The sequence below is a fragment of the Camelina sativa genome, chromosome 4 (assembly GCF_030686135.1).
Source record: "Camelina sativa cultivar CO46 ecotype springtype chromosome 4, ASM3068613v1".
NCBI classification, from domain to species: Eukaryota; Viridiplantae; Streptophyta; class Magnoliopsida; order Brassicales; family Brassicaceae; genus Camelina; species Camelina sativa.
Window position 1 is genome coordinate 22,793,669 of NC_141883.1, and position 17,659 is coordinate 22,811,327.

At 36.8% G+C, this 17,659-nt stretch overlaps 4 protein-coding genes across 5 annotated transcripts; 2 read left to right on the forward strand and 2 right to left on the reverse strand.

Annotated features, from left to right (window-relative positions):
• Positions 1 to 4,455: 4,455 nt before the first annotated feature.
• LOC104781145 (uncharacterized) lies at positions 4,456 to 6,667 on the forward strand. Of its 2 annotated transcripts, none has more exons than XM_010505741.3 (4): positions 4,456 to 5,152; positions 5,672 to 5,782; positions 6,069 to 6,149; positions 6,257 to 6,667. In XM_010505741.3, the coding sequence occupies exons 1-4, from the start codon at positions 4,631 to 4,633 to the stop codon at positions 6,335 to 6,337; spliced, it is 795 nt and encodes a 264-aa protein (XP_010504043.1). In that variant the 5' UTR covers positions 4,456 to 4,630; the 3' UTR covers positions 6,338 to 6,667. The 2 variants fall into 2 exon arrangements, with proteins under 2 accessions (XP_010504043.1, XP_010504044.1); XM_010505742.3 differs by having other exon boundaries at positions 6,266 to 6,667.
• A 792-nt stretch (positions 6,668 to 7,459) lies between these two features.
• LOC104781146 (fructose-bisphosphate aldolase 8, cytosolic) lies at positions 7,460 to 9,428 on the reverse strand. The gene is made up of 3 exons (XM_010505743.2): positions 9,216 to 9,428; positions 8,588 to 8,815; positions 7,460 to 8,509 (listed from the first exon to the last, which is right to left on the reverse strand). The coding sequence occupies exons 1-3, from the start codon at positions 9,241 to 9,243 to the stop codon at positions 7,689 to 7,691; spliced, it is 1,077 nt and encodes a 358-aa protein (XP_010504045.1). The 5' UTR covers positions 9,244 to 9,428; the 3' UTR covers positions 7,460 to 7,688.
• Positions 9,429 to 10,309: 881 nt separating this feature from the next.
• Positions 10,310 to 13,460, reverse strand: LOC104781147 (delta(14)-sterol reductase). Its single transcript, XM_010505744.3, has 13 exons — positions 13,218 to 13,460; positions 12,988 to 13,105; positions 12,836 to 12,906; positions 12,671 to 12,727; positions 12,461 to 12,552; positions 12,074 to 12,121; positions 11,820 to 11,940; positions 11,689 to 11,735; positions 11,517 to 11,598; positions 11,300 to 11,376; positions 11,106 to 11,225; positions 10,881 to 10,955; positions 10,310 to 10,637 (listed from the first exon to the last, which is right to left on the reverse strand). Exons 1-13 carry the CDS (start codon positions 13,263 to 13,265, stop codon positions 10,484 to 10,486), a joined length of 1,110 nt encoding a protein of 369 aa, XP_010504046.1. The 5' UTR covers positions 13,266 to 13,460; the 3' UTR covers positions 10,310 to 10,483.
• Positions 13,461 to 16,542: 3,082 nt separating this feature from the next.
• LOC147946100 (uncharacterized) lies at positions 16,543 to 17,505 on the forward strand. The gene has a single exon (XM_087509489.1). The coding sequence runs from the start codon at positions 16,543 to 16,545 to the stop codon at positions 17,503 to 17,505; it is 963 nt and encodes a 320-aa protein (XP_087365615.1).
• Positions 17,506 to 17,659: the final 154 nt, after the last annotated feature.

Consider the following 17,659-nt stretch of genomic DNA (forward strand, 5'->3'; position numbering starts at 1 on the left):
CAAGTTTTACATTCAGTGGACGAGGGTTGGGTGACGTGCTATATAACTAAGACCAGATAAGATCGATAGAGGGACCGACCCAAACTCTCCACCTACCTACTCACAGATTTGAAAGTTTCACACGAGCCGAATCGAAGCCGGACAACTAAGTAATAATCTTAAGGAGCTCTAGTTTCCGACGAGGGCGCAGACAGTGAGTCCCACTATGTAATGTGTGACCCCAATGACCAATTATGTGTGGGTTTATATTTACCTTTCTGCTCCAAAAGTTACCGTCTATTTACGCACTATGCCATATAATTTTGCTGTATTGGATGATTATACTGTAACCAACATTTTCTTTTTCTTGAAATGTTAAATTTATTCATCAACAAAAAGTAACATATACAAAGGAAAATCACAGAAAAAAAAAAAAAAAAAACACAAGCTAAGTTATGCATCAAGAGATCAAAACATTGGATCACACAAGTTAAAATAGAGACATTGATACATCTTCAGACAGTTAAGGAACATCCTAATTAGGTATTCTTATCCGGTCAAAACTCATTAGTAGCTTAAACCAAAATCATATATGCTGAAGTATGAAATCATCATATTTATCTAGTAAGTAAGAAAGCTAATGGGCTCAGTTTTGGGTATTATGAATCTGGGCTCGCATTGAGTGTCCTAATTTTAACCCCAAAAAAACTTGTAGGTTTTGACTCCATACCTAAACTATAACGATTGCTTATATTTGTACATCTTATCATGGAACATATATAGCTGAGAGTGAATTGAAAGAGTCATAAATGGTAGGAACAATGTGGGATAATTCAGAAAGAAGAAGAAGAAAAAAAAAAAAAAAAAAAGGGAGAGGATGTGAGTAACTTGTATATGAGTTTTGATGTCACATGGACATGTGACAAAGACAAATACGTCTTTTTGGGACATTGTGTCAAATAATTTAATTCTTCTGTGTATTAATTATTTGTTTTGTCAGAAATAAAACTGTATGCATATTAATATACACCACCACCACAACAGAAGGGGTCAAACATCAAAGTGAGTCAGTCAACTTGGGGGTCTACTCTAGACTCTACTCTCTAGTCTCTCTTTTGTGGTTGTAAAAAGGTAAGTCATGCCAGCACACAGAGCCATCACGTAGTTACCACGTGCCTTATTGTTTTTCTTCATTCGTCATGAGAGGCCCATATCGTAACAAGCAAACCTCTGATTTTATTAATGGGCTTCTTTCTTATACTATGCTTGTGGGCTTTTTTTTTAACTTGATACATGTTATTGAACACCAACAAAAACGTTTGTAATATTTGCTGTAATAATTTGACAACAAAAAACAAGATAAAAGAAAATTGCAGGACATGATGGGTCTCGTTACCATTCCTCGAGGATCTCTGCTTTTTTTTTTTTTTGAGGTCCACAGTTAGATGGAACCTACTACCATGAGAATGAGATAATCTCTCAATCCAGACCGTACATTTGTCTGGTCCCCTACCGCCACCGGTTCTTCTCTGTAGCACTTACGAGTACCGATCAATCATCATCATATGCCTTTTGTTTTAGGTAATCATCTCTATGCTTTTTATTTGGAAATCAATTTTTGTTATATATATACTACACTCAATTTGAAAAAATTCCAATCTGTAAAGTGTTTTTGACTGACCTCACTGACTCACAATATGTCCATGAATGAAGAAGACAATGTTGTTGTATCTTGTATGTTAATTACTTATAACGTGAAACGTACTTTTCCAATACAAAAAACATAACTCTTATATAGACGCCCCGTATGTTTGGTTACTGAAATATAAACAACACATGTAAGTTTGTTCGGATTAACTTGCTAGTACGCAATAGTGGTTGACAAACAATATAAACAACCAATCTCTACAAAAAAAATTATGACTATATTGTAAATTAGGTCTGTATATCTTGATAAGTTTATATATATATGTCTTTCAAACATTTACATACTTTGTCGATCATAGATACTTAAGATTTAGAGCAATCAATAAACACGAATGCTTTTAGCTTTCTGACAATTTTCTTTTATAGAGAGAATTCGATCTGTCGTAGACTGAGATAGATATAACCATGAACAAAAATTCACCATTGGTGTTTCCAGTTCAACATCTTTTCTAAATTTCTATTGTTTGCTTGGATTCGGTGAAAAAGATGATGAAGTCGAATCTTCTGAACAATGATCAACTTACAAAACCAAGAAAATGCAATAATAATAAAAATAGTTTAAGAAGAGAAGGTAAGAGTTGAAAAGAAGTTGATAAATTATATTGTCCAACGCGTTTAGTGAGCTGCTGCCTCGGTGCCTCCTCTTTCCCAACTTGTGTTTACACCTTTCTTTTTTCCCATATTCTATGTTATGTTTAAAATATTCGGATTTTTTAGTTTTTTACACGTACTAAAGGTTGGACTATTATTATATTTCTTTTGCAAATGGATCATCAGGAAGTGTGTAACTATGTGAAGTGGAAAAAAAACAAGTGTAAATTAATATATTGACATATTTTACCCTATAGTTAATTACTATTTTAGAATCTAGATATTATTTGTTTTTTTGTTAAAGGGTATTTTATTAAAAATATATGTCCAATGGACTATTTCTGGATATAAGTCTATACAAAATCTCCTAAGGGTCCGACCCGTTATATCAAACCGAACTAAACCAATGAAATACAAAACCGACTGGGTTTACAAATCGAACCAAACCGAATGCTGAAAACCCTAATCTACAAACGTAGAACATGTTGTAGCCACCGTCCAACAGAGCTGCGGATGCTTACCGGATCAGGACCTCCGGTAAGCGTGGACGACGTTAGCCGAACGGAGATGGTGATCCAAGATCCATTTCCATCCCGCCACCGTAGAGCCGCATTGAGGAGGAAGAAGAGAATCGAGCTCGTCGTCGTCGAGGAGAGTTCTTGCTTAGTCGTGAGGGAGAAAGACAGTAGGGAGTAGATAAAGAGACCTTCGACGGTGGCTTAGCCTCGCCGGATCGGAGTCTACCTCCCCTATCGAGACCGATCCGACAAAACCTCCAGAATCTCCGATTCCAGATCTAACTGTCTTCCTCACCCGTTCCTCGCCGTGAATCTCCTTCTCCCACTCTGCGTCGCTATTCCGCCGATAGAACTCTTACCAGTGGAATCTCGCATATGCTTCTCCCTTCCACTGCCCCCTTGATCTTGTTTCCATGGTGTCGCCGAGAAGATGCGGAGTCGTGGATGAAGCGCCATGAGCCGTAGGGTCCTCATCATCACCGGAATTGATAGAGGACCCGCCGTCGGTGCAAGTGGTTGTGATCAGAAGAGAGAAGTTTTTGGGAGAGAAAAAATGTTGCGAGTGAGTATCACGCGCTCGACTTCTCTCTCAATCCCTACACTCTTTTATTTTTATTTTATTTTATTTTATTTTATTTTATTTTATTTTATTTTATTTTTATTTTTATTTTTGTTCTCATGAGAATGTCTTTTAATTTTGTTTGCATCTCGAATCTGTCTCCGGAGTAAGTCGAACGATAATGAATGTTGTGTTCCTCATATGATTAGGCAGCTTTGGTTGGCATTTTGCTTTTCAATTTTTTCCTATATTTAAAATAAAAAACAAACTCTTTAATATCTCCACGCATTTGCTTTTCTAAAGCTGTTAGGATTTTTAATAGCATGCAAAAATATGCATATTAGATTTTTTATTTGACAACAAAATAATCAGCTCATATGCATATCAGATCATAGCATAATTTATCGGAGTTAGAAAAGAAAATGATAACAACAGATCGAAATAGTATTATTATTTACCAATCGTTCGTTTATCAACATGTATTATATTAAAGATCTTCGAATTTGTAGATGTTATATTGGTATGGTAACACAGCAATGTCATTATAGACAATATTATTGTGAAGCTGTTATTTACAAATATCTAAAAACATTTTGGCTTTTGCTTTACAGCCGTCATCTTTTTTTTTTTTTTTTTTGAAAGATGGATTCATTTAAAAATTCGAAGAGAACGCCAAGTGGCCAAAAGCCAAAAACTATAGAAAAACAACAAAAAAATTGCATCTACTCTCACAATAATAAATGTAGGATTCAAGGTTCAAAAAAGAAGAAAAAAACATTAAATGATTCCTGAAACTGACCGTTAACATATTAAATGTTAAAAGACCAGACGACAAAAATCAATAGTAGTAGTTCAGAATCCTTTTAAATAATGCAAAAAAGAAAAGAAATTACTCTCTTCTCTAATCATTTTAGCTAATACTATTTATTTAAATTTTCAGTTATACGTTTAAAATAAATACCAAAACCAAGCTATATAATATTTAAAGTTAAGGATTCGAATTCAAAAAAATCCCTCGTATCAATCAAGATCTCTTAACTACATTAACAAAAATATCCAAACAAACCTCCATATATATAGGATTAAACCAAATAATTCGCCACCTCCAAGTAGAAAAAAAAAAAAACATTATAATTTGAACAAAAGAGAGAAAAAACAAGATGTAATGACACGTAATTAAAGTATTTGTTGAGAATACGAACTTAACGGATACGTAAAACAAACTCTTTATTTTATTAAAATCCTAAATAAAATAAAAGAGAAAGGAACCAAAGTGATGAGAAGAAGAGGACAGAGAGAAGAAACCTTTTTTACCACAAAACACACAACTCACAAACAAACCCACTCTCAAGAACTAACTCCATTTAAAAACCAAACCTTTTTGCTTAGTTTCATTCCCAAATCAGTAAAAATAGGTTTAATCGAAGAACCCCATCGGAATTCCACTGAGGAATTGCGTCAGTCTCGTTCTTGTTGCGGCTTGAGGAAGAAGCAGAGCACTAGTTTCAGTAGCAACCAAGACAAGAACAAGGAGGAGGAACAAGTCAAATCGAAGATGCAGACTACGACTACGGAACCACCTACTCAGCCTCAGAATCAGCAGCAGCAGCAGATGGTGAGTTTGAGTTTTAGTAGCCAGATGTCTAAAGAAGATGAGGAGATGGCTCGTTCTGCTCTCTCTGCTTTTAGGGCTAAAGAGGATGAGATTGAGAAGAGGAAAATGGAAGTTCGTGAAAGGGTTAAGGCTCAGCTTGGTCGTGTTGAGCAAGAGACTCGTCGTCTTGCTAATATCCGCGAGGTTTGCTTTCATTTATTTTTTTTTATTTTTTTTAAAGTTCAAAACTTTCCAAGATCTCAAAAGAAAGATTCGAGATTTTGAAGCTCAAATGGTTTGAAATTTACACTCATGCAGTTATGGTTGTGTTTGTGTTTGCTGTGATTTGAATTTTTGGTGATGTTTCTGCGATTTTAAAAGATTAGGGTTTTAAAGATGTGAAAATTGTAGATTTTTGGACTCAGGGGTTAGGCAAAATTGAAATTTTTTGGTAACCCTTTTAGTGAAGATTTGATGATCTAGTCATGAATTATGATTTCACCTTCTAAATTGTATATTTTATAAGCAGATGGTATTGCATGTACTTCTCAATTTGTTTTGCTGTTGAGTAAATTTGGTTTGTTATATATATCACATAGTGAAGAAGTAAGTCTGTTCATATGGCTTTGTGGACATGAGCTTCTGCTTTTTGTAGTTTTTTATGAGTTCTGTTCTCAGGCAAGGGTTTAACTTTGTGCTAATGATCATGTATTTTATTTTCAGGAGCTTGAATCTATGGCAGATCCAATGAGGAAGGAAGTTAATTGGGTGCGTAAGAAGATTGATAGTGTCAACAAAGAACTCAAACCATTAGGCTCTACGGTTCAAAAAAAGGTATATATACTTTTCAAGATCAGTTGCTTCATTCGATTACCGATTAAAGTATGTCTAACGACCGGTTGCTATAAAAAGTTTTTGGTCTTTACCAAACTCAAACTCAATCCTAAATGTCAACTGTATAGGTTTTTGGGTTGTTATGATGTTGACAAAAGATTTGATATCTGAAGATTTGTGTTCACAAAAGTCAATGTTTTAGGACTTGTTTTGGTATTTGCTTCTTGATTCAATAAACAAAACCTAAGAGCTCATGTTTTTGTGTTGTGTGATGATATGAAAACAGGAAAGAGAATACAAAGAAGCATTGGATACATTCAATGAGAAGAATCGTGAGAAAGTTCAGCTGATCACCAAGCTAATGGAGGTTAGTTTCGAGTTCTTGGTTTTCATTTCGCTGAACCGAGTTTTCTTTTCGCGCTTATTAACCTTAATGGTTTGTGTTCTGTTTTCTTTAATTTTCTCCCTGGGGAGATGGGACAGTTGGTTGGAGAAAGCGAGAAGCTGAGGTTGAAGAAGCTTGAGGAGCTAAGCAAGAGCATTGACACCGAGTGAAAAGCTTATCTCACAAGACATGACCAAACAAATCAAGAACTAATCTGGGTTTAGGGTTCTATGGTTTTATTTTGTGTATTTATTTTTACTTTTTTTACATTTTGGAATGTTTTGCTTAGTTTTTGGGTGTTTTAGTTTTCTTTTTTTCTCTATTTGGCTATGATTTGTGGGTTGATTTGTAAAATTATGATGGGATTTTTCGTGTTTTTGATTAACCATTATTAGGGAAGGGAAATGGGGATTAGCCTACTGAATGCTAAACGGTTTGTAAGTTTGAATTTATTTATTTTGTTTTTTTTTCGTTTGAATATTATTTTATTTTTAGCTTTATTTTAATTTCTTTTCCCCCCAAACTATGTTTAGCTTTATGAAAAAGTTAGCCTATCGCCGTCGAGAGCGTGTGTGGTGCTTTTGAAATTGTCTCTTGTCTTAAGCAAATCATCATGACTCTTGCTTGACCCACACAATAGACTCGATAAATTCAGGGTTTAAACATTTTCCAATTATTGTATATCAAAGATATTTACGAACCTCCCATGACTTTCTGTATGAAAATGTAAAACAATATATTTTTGTGAAACAAAAAGGAAAAATAATTCATCATTTACTGATATTTTGTTGTGCTCTTCAAGTATTTCCATTATCTTATCTCTGTATCAGATTATTCCATTGAGCTGGTAAGATTCGATCCTACAAACACATTAATGTGCTAATCTATATATACTTCTACCAAACTACTTGGTATTATATGATCTGGAAAGCGAATGCTTTTATGATATTTAGTGGAGAACTAATTAAACATATATTCAAACAGCATCCCCATTTTCTTTAGGCCCATCTTACAAACGGATATAAGTTTTTTTAGCTGTTTTCTTTTGATTATTAGCTTTTGAATGCTTTCTAATGAAAACACTTGTAGACAGTGGAAATAACAGAGTAATTGTTCTGTAGGGAGAGAACCAAATGCGTAGGAGAAAACTCACCACATAAAATAGAGATGTCATGTTCTTGAATGATTAATAAAGAAATTTTAAGATGATAATTTAGGATTAATAAGTGGAGAATGATCATTAACTGATTTTATAAATCCCCAAAAGAGGTCTTTCAAGGTTCAACAGAAAATAACCTCAAATGGCTTTTTTTTTATTTTATTTGGGCGTGTTTTAAAACACTCAATTCTAAATAACACAAACCCAACCAAAATCAAAACACAAATTCAAAAGGAAATCGAAGAAAAAAAGAAACACTTTTAATCCTATAATGTCAATTCAAAGTAGAAAAACGAAAGAAAACCCTAGAAATATATCCAGGAAGATGACAAAACGTCACAAACTCAAACCATGGACGATGCTCAGTACTTGTAATCCTTCACGTGAAGGCTCTCAGCTGCTCCATCACCAAGCTTGGCATCACCCTTGTAGGTTCCAAGAGTGGCTTCTGAGTTAGCCTTGCACCTCACATACAAAGCCTCTTGAGCTGCCTTGACATTCTCCTCTTTGCCTGCCCATGTCTTCAAGGTAGACTGCTGCAACGCACGCCCGAAAGAGAAAGACAATGACCATGGCTTCTTGGTCTTCAACTGGTTCATTGCGTTCAAGTTCCTAGTAGCTTCTTCCTCACTCTGTCCACCAGATAAAAAGACGATGGCTGGAACAGCTGCTGGGACGGTTCTCTGAAGGGCACGGACGGTGTGCTCAGCAATGACTTCAGGTGAAACCTTGGGGCTGTCCGATCCGGGTGTAACCATGTTAGGCTTCAAGAGGGTTCCCTCGAGCAAGACATGGTGGTCGCTAAGAGCCTTGTAGCAAGCTGCAAGAACACGCTCGGTCACGGCAGCACACTTCTGGATGTCATGGGATCCATCAACAAGGATCTCAGGCTCGACAATTGGTACGAGACCGTTCTCCTGGCAGATAACAGCGTATCTAGCTAATCCATAAGCGTTCTCATGAATGGATAGCTCAGATGGCTCGTTCTCGCCGATCTTGAGGACTGCACGCCACTTGGCGAAACGAGCACCAGCTTCGTAGTACTTCTTGCAACGGTCACCAAGACCATCAAGACCTTGAGTGGTGGTCTCACCGTTAGTTCCAGCAAGCTCAACGGTACCCTTGTCAACCTTGATACCGGGAAGAACTCCTCCTTCCTTCAAGATATCAACAAAAAGCTTGCCTGTAACAAAGAATCATCAACATCATCAACAAGAAACAATCACAAACAACATAGAGAATAAAGAGATTGAGTTCATACCATCGGAACTCTTTTGGTAAAGAGTCTCCTCGAAAAGGATGACACCGCTGAGGCATGGGAGAGCACCAGGGGCGGTGAAGAGAAGCTCACGAAGGTTACGTCTGTTGGTCTCAACGTTCTCGACGTTGATGCTAGCAAGACGCTTTCCGATGGTACCGGTGGACTCATCAGCGGCCAAAATACCTTTTCCAGGTGTGCCGATGTAGGCAGCGTTGGCGATCAACTCATCTACATAATGTTCCAAAACACATAAACAATCAATCACACCATAAGAGACAACAACTGTAAAATCAATCTAAAAAGCTTCAGATCGTGAATACTGGATTAGATCCGTTCGTGAACTATATAACAGATCGATAAAACGAAGAAAAAAAAATCCGAACGAGTATAGAACTGATGAGAACAGAATCAGATCTACGCTAGTTTATAGCCATGGAAATCATCGACAGATCCAAATTCAACTCTAAAAACAAGCTAAGCTCAAGAATAAACCAGATCTAGACAGTTAAACACGCTTAACAAGAAGCAGAACAAGAGATCTAAAGGCTTTTCAGGAATCGAATCACGAATCAAAACACCAAAGCGCTACGAGAGTATTATAAGCAGGAGGAAGAGAGAGAGATCGTACCGGCGAATTTGCTGGTGAAGGCAGACATGGTTGGACGAAAAGATCGAGAAATTAAAAAGAGAGATGCGGAAGTAGGCAGACGAATGGTGGACCAGTAGAGGAAAAGGGCTCGGGTTTTTATAGCTGCGGATGCGTCCCTATTGGTTGGTGAGAGATGTTAATTTCTAGGGTCAGATCTTTGCATGTTCCCCAAGAAATAGCTTTTTCAGCCGTTGGATCTTCACATGGTTTTTTTTTAATTGGTAGTTTTGGCTAATCTTCGTTCTACCCCTTGTTAGCGTGCATTCACAGCAACTTAGCTAAGGGGTAACTTGGTAACTCAAGATATTAATTTGACGAGAAGCATGACTTCGGCCTCATTACGGCCCAAACCGTCCGACGAATTATACTATAATTTTAATTTATGATTATTTTAATCAATATAAACACTTAATAGTTGACTACGAATCTCAATAGAATATTCTTTTATTGAGAAATGTTGTGTGTTTCTAGATTCACAAGAAAAAAAAAAGTGTGACTTTGATATCACCGAACATTATAGATCTGAGATGTAGATGGAGACACATAACCGCAAAACAGCTGCGACTCTTCAAATCCATGAATCATCAAACAAAAACTATCAAATTCTTTTTGCTTTCTACCGACACATGTTGTAGTCTAGAAGTTTTTTTTTGATGTTGTTGTGTATTAACATTTTGAAGTTTTAAAGGTGTCTTTTAGGATCTTCAATGGGTTTTTTTATATCTATCTTTTTAGGTTCAAATAATTATAAAAATGATACTACATTTTTAGTATATATAATAACGAATTACCGGACTTTGACACGTATTTCAGCATTTTTTTAATGTGTATATACTTTTTTTTAATAAAGCTCGTTGACAAATAAATTTTAAAAAACTTTATGATCTACTAAAAGTAAAATATGATTTCCATTTCCTCCAATAAACATATTCAGCAACGTTCAACATCAATTTGTTCCTGTATTAGTCCTTTTCTATTTCCATCATGACATGTAACATCAAACAAATTGTTTTCTTCTGTAAATCTATGGAGTCTGGTTTTAAAACAAGCCAAACAAAAAAAACACAGAAAAATGCTGCTATCAATGCTAAATAATAATGACTGAAGTAGAATTCTCAAACGTATCAATCAAGTATTGCTAAAAGGCCATAATGGGATCTTCTCATGTCACATTGAAAACAAGATGATGAAAGAATAAGACACAAGAGGGTGAATCTGAAACTGAGAGGATTCGTGACTTGGCACATCTAATAAACGTAAGGAAGTATTCTCCAGGGGACTAGTCTAAGATACTCTGCCCAGATCTCCTTGTACTTCTCTGCGCATCTAACCTCATCTCTTCGTTCTCTCCATATCAACAGTATCAGAAGATATGTTGGGTAGAAATATGGAACTGGAGAACTGAGAATATACAAAAGACAACATCATACAAACACCTTTGGAAAAATGAACTTGAAAGCTTTGGGAAGTTCAAACGGTGGGTCTTAAAAGTAAGAGAATCTCATACTCTATCAATCAATTATACCAGGTTGGAGCTCAACATCGTTTATTTAAAGCCAAAGAGACTTAGAAATTTTTGATATTGGTATTAGTTTCTACATGACTTTTGGTGGTGGAAAAATGAACTAAGGAAGAAGAAGATACCTTATTCCACAGGGTAAACTGAAGGAGAGAGCAAGCATCAAGTCGCCAAGGTAATTACAGTGCCTTGCAATTCCCCTGTAATAAAAAAAAAAAAAAAAAAAGCAACTAAGTTATCGGAAATGTTTCACTGCGGAACTTTCATTTCTATATCCCCAGCATGTGAACAATCAAAGACAGAGACGGCCAAACCAATCAAAGAAACAAAAGAAAGATAATATATCATACCAATAGCCTGAAGCCAGTAACTTTCCACCAACTACCACTGGAGGCTTGCCCCATATAGGTGTTTTTGGGTTCTTCTTAAAGATATGTTTTTGTTTGTTAGCCCCTCGAAAAACAATGTACCTGTCAAAAATGAAATTGAGGGGTTTTTAGTGTAGTTTCTAAGAATGTAAAATTACACAAGACTCAGAACTTACCCTATCACGAAGACAAGGCAACTGGCTACAATAGCAGGAACTGTTAGCTCTACTTTGTTGTACAAGAGCCACCAGCCCTGTACCATAGAGAAGATAATCCAGTCACAGAGTGATCAAGCATTCAAGAACGATATTGTTTTCGACAATAACTGTAACATGCCTAGAAGATACTATCAATACATATGTTTTGGTTGTGTTCAAGCTCACAGTTACATGCCTGAATGCTAAAAGTGAAAGGAATCCACAGGAGATCTCCAAACACTAACATGAAGCCCAGTCTCTCTGCAATTATGTCCCACCTGAAAAGGTAAAATCAAAGTACTGGTAATAATGGAAATGTTCGTATTTGGTAAGACAAAAAGTGTTTCCTTAACACGCCATGAACTTACGTAGAGGTCATGTATTCTTCATGAACAAAGTAGTCCAATATATATAACTGCAATTATGAAAGTAATCAAAACTAACAAAACACAGATAATCAACTTCAGGAAGCAGAAGTTGTAAGTAAACCCAAATTTACCGCACAGAAGATTTGGTAAAGAATCATCGACTGACTCAGTGAACCATCCTGCACACTTTTCGCCAGAATAGAGAGATTGATAAGTAGCCATCCCATCATCCCTGCTCTGACAAAGAAAAACCTACACAAGGAATAATTCCCATCATCAGAAACATGCATAATTGTAGATGCTACTCAATATGTGTACTGAGCAAGCTGAAGCAATGATGCAGCCCGGGATGTCAAATATAAGAAAAAACGGAAAGATGGATTACTTGAGATCAATGCTCATAAACTGAGGATTCAGCTGTATTCCAAACCACCTATCACATGAAACAAACAAGATGAGGAAAAAAAGAAGCAGTTGTTTGGAAAAAGCAAGTAAAGACAGCTACCAGAACTTTAAGTTTCAGTAGAAAAGTCGAAAAGCTAAGTCACTGCTGTTAACTGAATTAACGCTACGACCATTCGAGGAGCAATTACTCAACACTCTACGAGGTTCTGTAGAATCATAATATCCAAATCGTTGTCTCAAACTCTATATAGTACCAGAGTACAGATTCTTACTTAGCTATTCTCAGGCAGGAGCCAATATATATAACTTTAAACAACGATTTATGTGACAAGAAAGGAGTAGATATCCAAATATATTATGTCAGTACCAGTCATGTACAAGATTTCCTGAGACATGAGGCTTTAGGGAAGAACTCTTATTCGAGGAACTTCTCCCAGTAATATACAATGCTAATGTCACCTGACAATATTAAGAAAAATCATGGAGATTACACACTACACCACCCAAGAGCAAATCTGATCCGGTTGTAAATAAGACTAAAACAAAGATAACCTCAATTAGGATTTGATCATCTTACCAAAACACAGAAAACAAAAGTAGCAGAGAGCAACTCAAGTCCTCTATCAGCAACCACCTGTAAAACATCTCAATGGTATGAATACAAAGAAAGCAATTCCAATCTCAACTCACTCATTCGGATTCATAGAAATACACAATTTTCAATCTTGGTAACTACACTTACAAGAGGTGATACAATGCCAAGTTTTGCACAGATTCCCAAAATAGCGACTAACAATGTTAACGCCAATAGACCTGTAAAATATTTGGGGAAATTAAGAATACGAATTGAAATAAAGTTCGAGATCACAGAATGATAGAGAGATTAAATTAAACCATTGCATCGGTAACGAAGTTGAGAGCCATCAGATAAAAGAACGCCGCGAATAACTTTCCCGGGGAGAATTTCTCCGGCGACGGCCAAGTAAACGAAGTAAAACAGCAGCACATAAACCTAAAATCTCGGAACGGAATTAAAACAGAAATTGATCAAAATCGAACCAAAAAAATCACAAGAATTTAAATAGCGACATTGAAATCGAAAGCAAACAAAAGAGACAGCTCACAGATTGCGATGATGGAATAAGAGATGGTAGATGAACACCGAGATCCATATCTAGGAGCGTTAGCAGATGAATGATATCAAAGTAGAAGATGAAGAAGCATTCGAAATCGTTTGTATCGCCCTCTTCTCTTCGCTTTGTTTTTTAGTTTCAAGTATTTTTTTTTAGTGGGAAGCTCGTGGACTCTGATGAGCTCTCTCACTTGTATGATTCGTGGGGAAATTATCAAAAAGAGCCCTTGAACTCTTCATTTATTACGAATAAAGCCTAAAACTAATAAATGTCTCGAACCAAAAAAAAAACCAACCTGAACCTAACGGCTAATGTGGGCTGGCCTGGCCCGTTTCAATTAAGTCCATGGCCCTGATTGTTTCTCCAAACTCTTTATTTTTTTTGGTGTTTTTTGTTTAACCATCTCAACCGAATTCCAAATTTGATGATTGAATATCATCATATCGTTTCTGCAACTTCCAAATGTGCCAAAGAAGCCAAATAAAAAGATGAGAGTCCTAGGTACACTTTACAGTTAAGGGATGACAACGATTATTCGATGATTTTCTTTTTTTCTTTAAGATTACTAGATGCATTATGCACAATGCCGGCCCATAGGTGTATGACTCCTAAAGCAAATGCTGCCCCTTAAACCCAATTTTTTTCTTCCCAAAAACTATATAATTATGCAAAAGATCACTGTAATTTTGAAAATTTTCTATTACAAAATAAGATATATTTGTTATTATTTACATTTTTTTTTAATGTATAATCATAATAGGATGAATGCCAATTGTTTATTAGATTATCTAGGTAAAAATGATAAATGTTAGAAGTTTAGAGTTTAGAAGAAATTGTTATTACTATTCTTCATAGTAATGATGAAGTCGAAGAAGATATTGCGATACCTTTAAAATCAGTTAATAAAGAAACAATTATCGCATCTAGGATTCTCCACAATTTTTGTATTCGATTTGAGAAAACAACAATGAAAAAGATTATAGATGAGCTCCAACAAGAATGCAAATTCAAGAATAGTCAAACAACAATAATTACATATTTCAATAGATTTTCTTAAATATATATATGTGTATATATATATATATTAGTTTATTTGATTATTAATTTATGATATTGATGAGACCATATTTTTACATAGGATTTCTAAAAAATGTATTATTTTATTATTTTATCGAAATGTGTTGTTTTTTACACCGGCCCAACTCGGGACTAAAAGAATTTCTTAATTTATAGCGAATATTAATTTATAGAGATTCTAATATATATCTTAAATGTACATTAAAAATCTTCACATATCAAATTTCACCATATTTTTCCTTTTTTTTTTTTCCAAATTTGGTTTGGTGTATTTGGTCAGCTATTAAAAAAAAAGTTACATGTTGCCATTGGGTTTCCTAGATGGTTACATGAACTCTTTGACTCTAGAGACTCTTCCTCTTTTTAAACTTGGGTTTCGTTCCCTTAATGACTAAAATGTTAAAGCTGGAGGGTTAAGTTGATTATGTTTAAATCAGTTTCTCTTAGCTTTTGATCAGTCTACAAAGCTGCATTTTATAATCATTTCTTATATGAATGGAAAATCCAGATAATTAAAAAGAAAAAAAAAGTCGACTTGTGTAAGTTGTAGCAAAGAAGAGTCATAAGGCTTTCAAGTTCTATTGTTGTTCATTAGGCCTTTGTGGCTTCAGTTACTCTGTACTCCAGATCTGAAAACGGAGTATCTTGTTCCAGATCTACCCTGTCTTTGGATCTCAACAAAGTTCGAAAGCTCTGGAAGAATGAATCGACCAAGGAAGAAGAAGGAGATGACTCTCATGGAAGAGTTGCGTGAACGTAATCTGCTTAATGAAGGTGAGCTGGTCGAAATCCCAGATCTGCAAAATAATGATTTGATAGAGGAGAACTCGATGAGTGTTGTTGTTTGCTGTTTGAATCTGGTAGTTCATAAGGTTGGTGGACTTGTTAAAGCTTTGCCTGCTATTTGGGGTCTAGATGATAGGGTTCGAGGGAGAGGAGTAGGAGATAATCGGGTCCAGTTTATCTTTGAATCAGAAGGAGATCTTTATCATGTCTTGTTTAGAGGTCCTTGGTTTGTTAACGGGTGGATAGTCTCGCTGGATCAATGGAAGCCTAACCCGGGACCGGACTTCCTTAACAAAATCCTCTTCTGGGTTCGTATAAGAAATATCCCCATTCATCTCCTGAAGAAGCAGGCAGTGGAGAGTATCATTGAACCTCGGGGTAAGGTGGAAGCGGTTGAATTACATGCTAAAAACTCTAACTCTTTAGAGTATGTGAGGGCTAGAGCTTGGTTCAAAGCGGATGAACCGTTGGAGTTTGTTAAAAATGCTAAGTTCTCATCCGGTGAGGTGATCAAAGTGGAGCTAGAGTATGAAAAGCTCTTGAAGGTTTGTTTCTTATGTATGCGGCTTACCCATGACCAGGCAAACTGCCCCATGTTAGCGTCTCAGAAATCAGGCACCAAGAGAGGAAATAGAAAAGTTCATCTTGGCGAGACTCAGAGTGTTAAGGGCAAAGGAAAGAACATCTCCTTGGAGGATAACGTATGTGAACCTGCACTTTCTGAACCTATCCATTCTGGTAAGAAAACGAAGGAAAGGTTACAATGGCCTAGAGGACGTGACCATGGAAAGAAGGCGCTACTAGTTCAGGAATGGAGACCAAAAGAGCTAGTAATTCATCAGGAAAGAGTAGAGGAAGGTAGTGCTAGGGGAGAGGGTTCAAAAAATTCAGGAGAATCGGTCCTCTCGCCTTCGAAAAAGAGGCACTTGAGCAACAGTGGGGAAAGACAGTCGAAGAAAGCTAAAACTAGTGGAGAGTCCCCTTCTTTGTTTGAGAGACTGGGAAACACTGGGGATAAAGTAAAGGACTCAGAGAGGACAAGCTCGTCCGGAGGAAAGAAGAAGGGTTCCCCAACAGTCTTCGATAGACTCGGATCTCAAGTGGCAAGCTCGAGTCCTCATTCAGGAGCGTCTGCTTCGATGTCCTCTCATTCTACTCAAGTAGTAGCTCATCTACAGAATCATTCTGCTCATGTGGCAGCAAAGTCTCCCATTCTCTCAGGGGAATTGGGAGCAAATTTGAAAGAAGAGTTGATGTTTAATTCCAACCCTTCGAAGTCCATATGAAGCTATTGAGCTGGAACTGTCAGGGGGTGGGGAATACCCCTACAGTTCGACACCTGAGGGAAATACGAGGTCGGTATTTCCCAGAGGTAATATTCCTCTGTGAGACCAAGAATAAACGACACTATTTGGAAAATGTGCTGCATCATTTAGGTTATTTTGACCTACACATGGTAGAGCCAGTTGGTAAGAGTGGAGGATTGGCGCTGATGTGGAGAGAGTCTGTCTCAGTAAAGATTTTACAATCAGATAAGAGGATGATAGACGCCTATATTAGTTGGCAAGGCAAGGAGTTTTACTTAACCGGTATCTACGGCGAGCCAGTCCAGAGCGAGAGAGGTGAACTGTGGGAAAGGTTGTCTCGTATTGGAGTCACTAGAAGAGGCCCCTGGATGTTGACCGGAGACTTTAATGAACTGGTTGATCCTTCTGAGAAGGTTGGTGGACCAGTCAGAAAGGATGCAACATGCACTGAGTTTAGGCAGATGTTGTCAGTCTGTGGAATGTGGGAGATAAAGCATATTTGCTACCAGTATTCTTGGTATGGAAACAGAAACGATGAACTGGTGCAATGTCGGTTAGATAGGACAGTCGCCAATCAGCTCTGGATGGAGCTGTTCCCTGAGGCTCAAGCAGAATATCACAAAAAGATAAGCTCAGATCATAGTCCACTGCTTACGAGCTTGATGGGTGCACAAAGAAAGAGATGGGCTGGCTTTAAGTATGATCAGCGTTGGATCACTAGAGATGGATTCAAAGAGCTCATTTCTTTTTATTGGAGGGCTGGAGATCTAAATACTTCAAGTTCAATAATGGATAGGATTGCAGCTTGTAGAAAAGGAATCTCTAGATGGAAGCGAGAGAATCAGCCTAGCTCTGCGAAAAGGATTCAAGACCTTCATCATCGAATCGATCTTGCTACTCGACAGAATCCTTTTAGCAGACAAGAACTTCTACGTCTTAAAAAAGAGTTGAACACTAAATATCGCAATGAAGAGACGTTTTGGAAGGATAAAAGTAGGCTGATTTGGCTCAACAATGGTGATAAGAACACGAAGTTTTTCCATGCTGCAACCAAGAATAAGAGGGCTCAAAACAGGATTAAGTGGCTGGTTGATGAGGATGGAAAATAGTGGTTTACGGATGAGGACTTTGGACGAGTTGCTGAAAAATATTTCAAGCTCCTCTATACCTCGGAGGACGTTGGCCATAAGATCACTACCAGACAGCGAGAGGGTAACAAGGTGACACAGTTAGAGAACGATCAACTTCTTAGGACTGTAACTT

Bases quoted from the DNA above. Each gene is read 5' to 3' on its own strand.
- LOC104781145 (XM_010505741.3), top strand. From the start codon at position 4,631: ATGAGAAGAAGAGGACAGAGAGAAGAAACCTTTTTTACCACAAAACAC. The intron at 5,153-5,671 runs GTTTGCTTTCAT...TTTTATTTTCAG, and splicing joins GTCTTGCTAATATCCGCGAG to GAGCTTGAATCTATGGCAGA. The intron at 5,783-6,068 runs GTATATATACTT...ATATGAAAACAG, and splicing joins GCTCTACGGTTCAAAAAAAG to GAAAGAGAATACAAAGAAGC.
- LOC104781146 (XM_010505743.2), bottom strand. From the start codon at position 9,243: ATGTCTGCCTTCACCAGCAAATTCGCCG. The intron at 8,816-9,215 runs GTACGATCTCTC...AACATTATGTAG, and splicing joins CTTCACCAGCAAATTCGCCG to ATGAGTTGATCGCCAACGCT. The intron at 8,510-8,587 runs GTATGAACTCAA...TCTTTGTTACAG, and splicing joins TTACCAAAAGAGTTCCGATG to GCAAGCTTTTTGTTGATATC.
- LOC104781147 (XM_010505744.3), bottom strand. From the start codon at position 13,265: ATGGATCTCGGTGTTCATCTACCATCTCTTATTCCATCATCGCAATCT. The intron at 11,599-11,688 runs GTAAGTTCATGG...TTACCTTTTCAG, and splicing joins GAAGAATACATGACCTCTAC to GTGGGACATAATTGCAGAGA. The intron at 11,226-11,299 runs GTAAGTTCTGAG...CATTTTTGACAG, and splicing joins TGCCTTGTCTTCGTGATAGG to GTACATTGTTTTTCGAGGGG.
- LOC147946100 (XM_087509489.1), top strand. From the start codon at position 16,543: ATGGTAGAGCCAGTTGGTAAGAGTGGAGGATTGGCGCTGATGTGGAGA.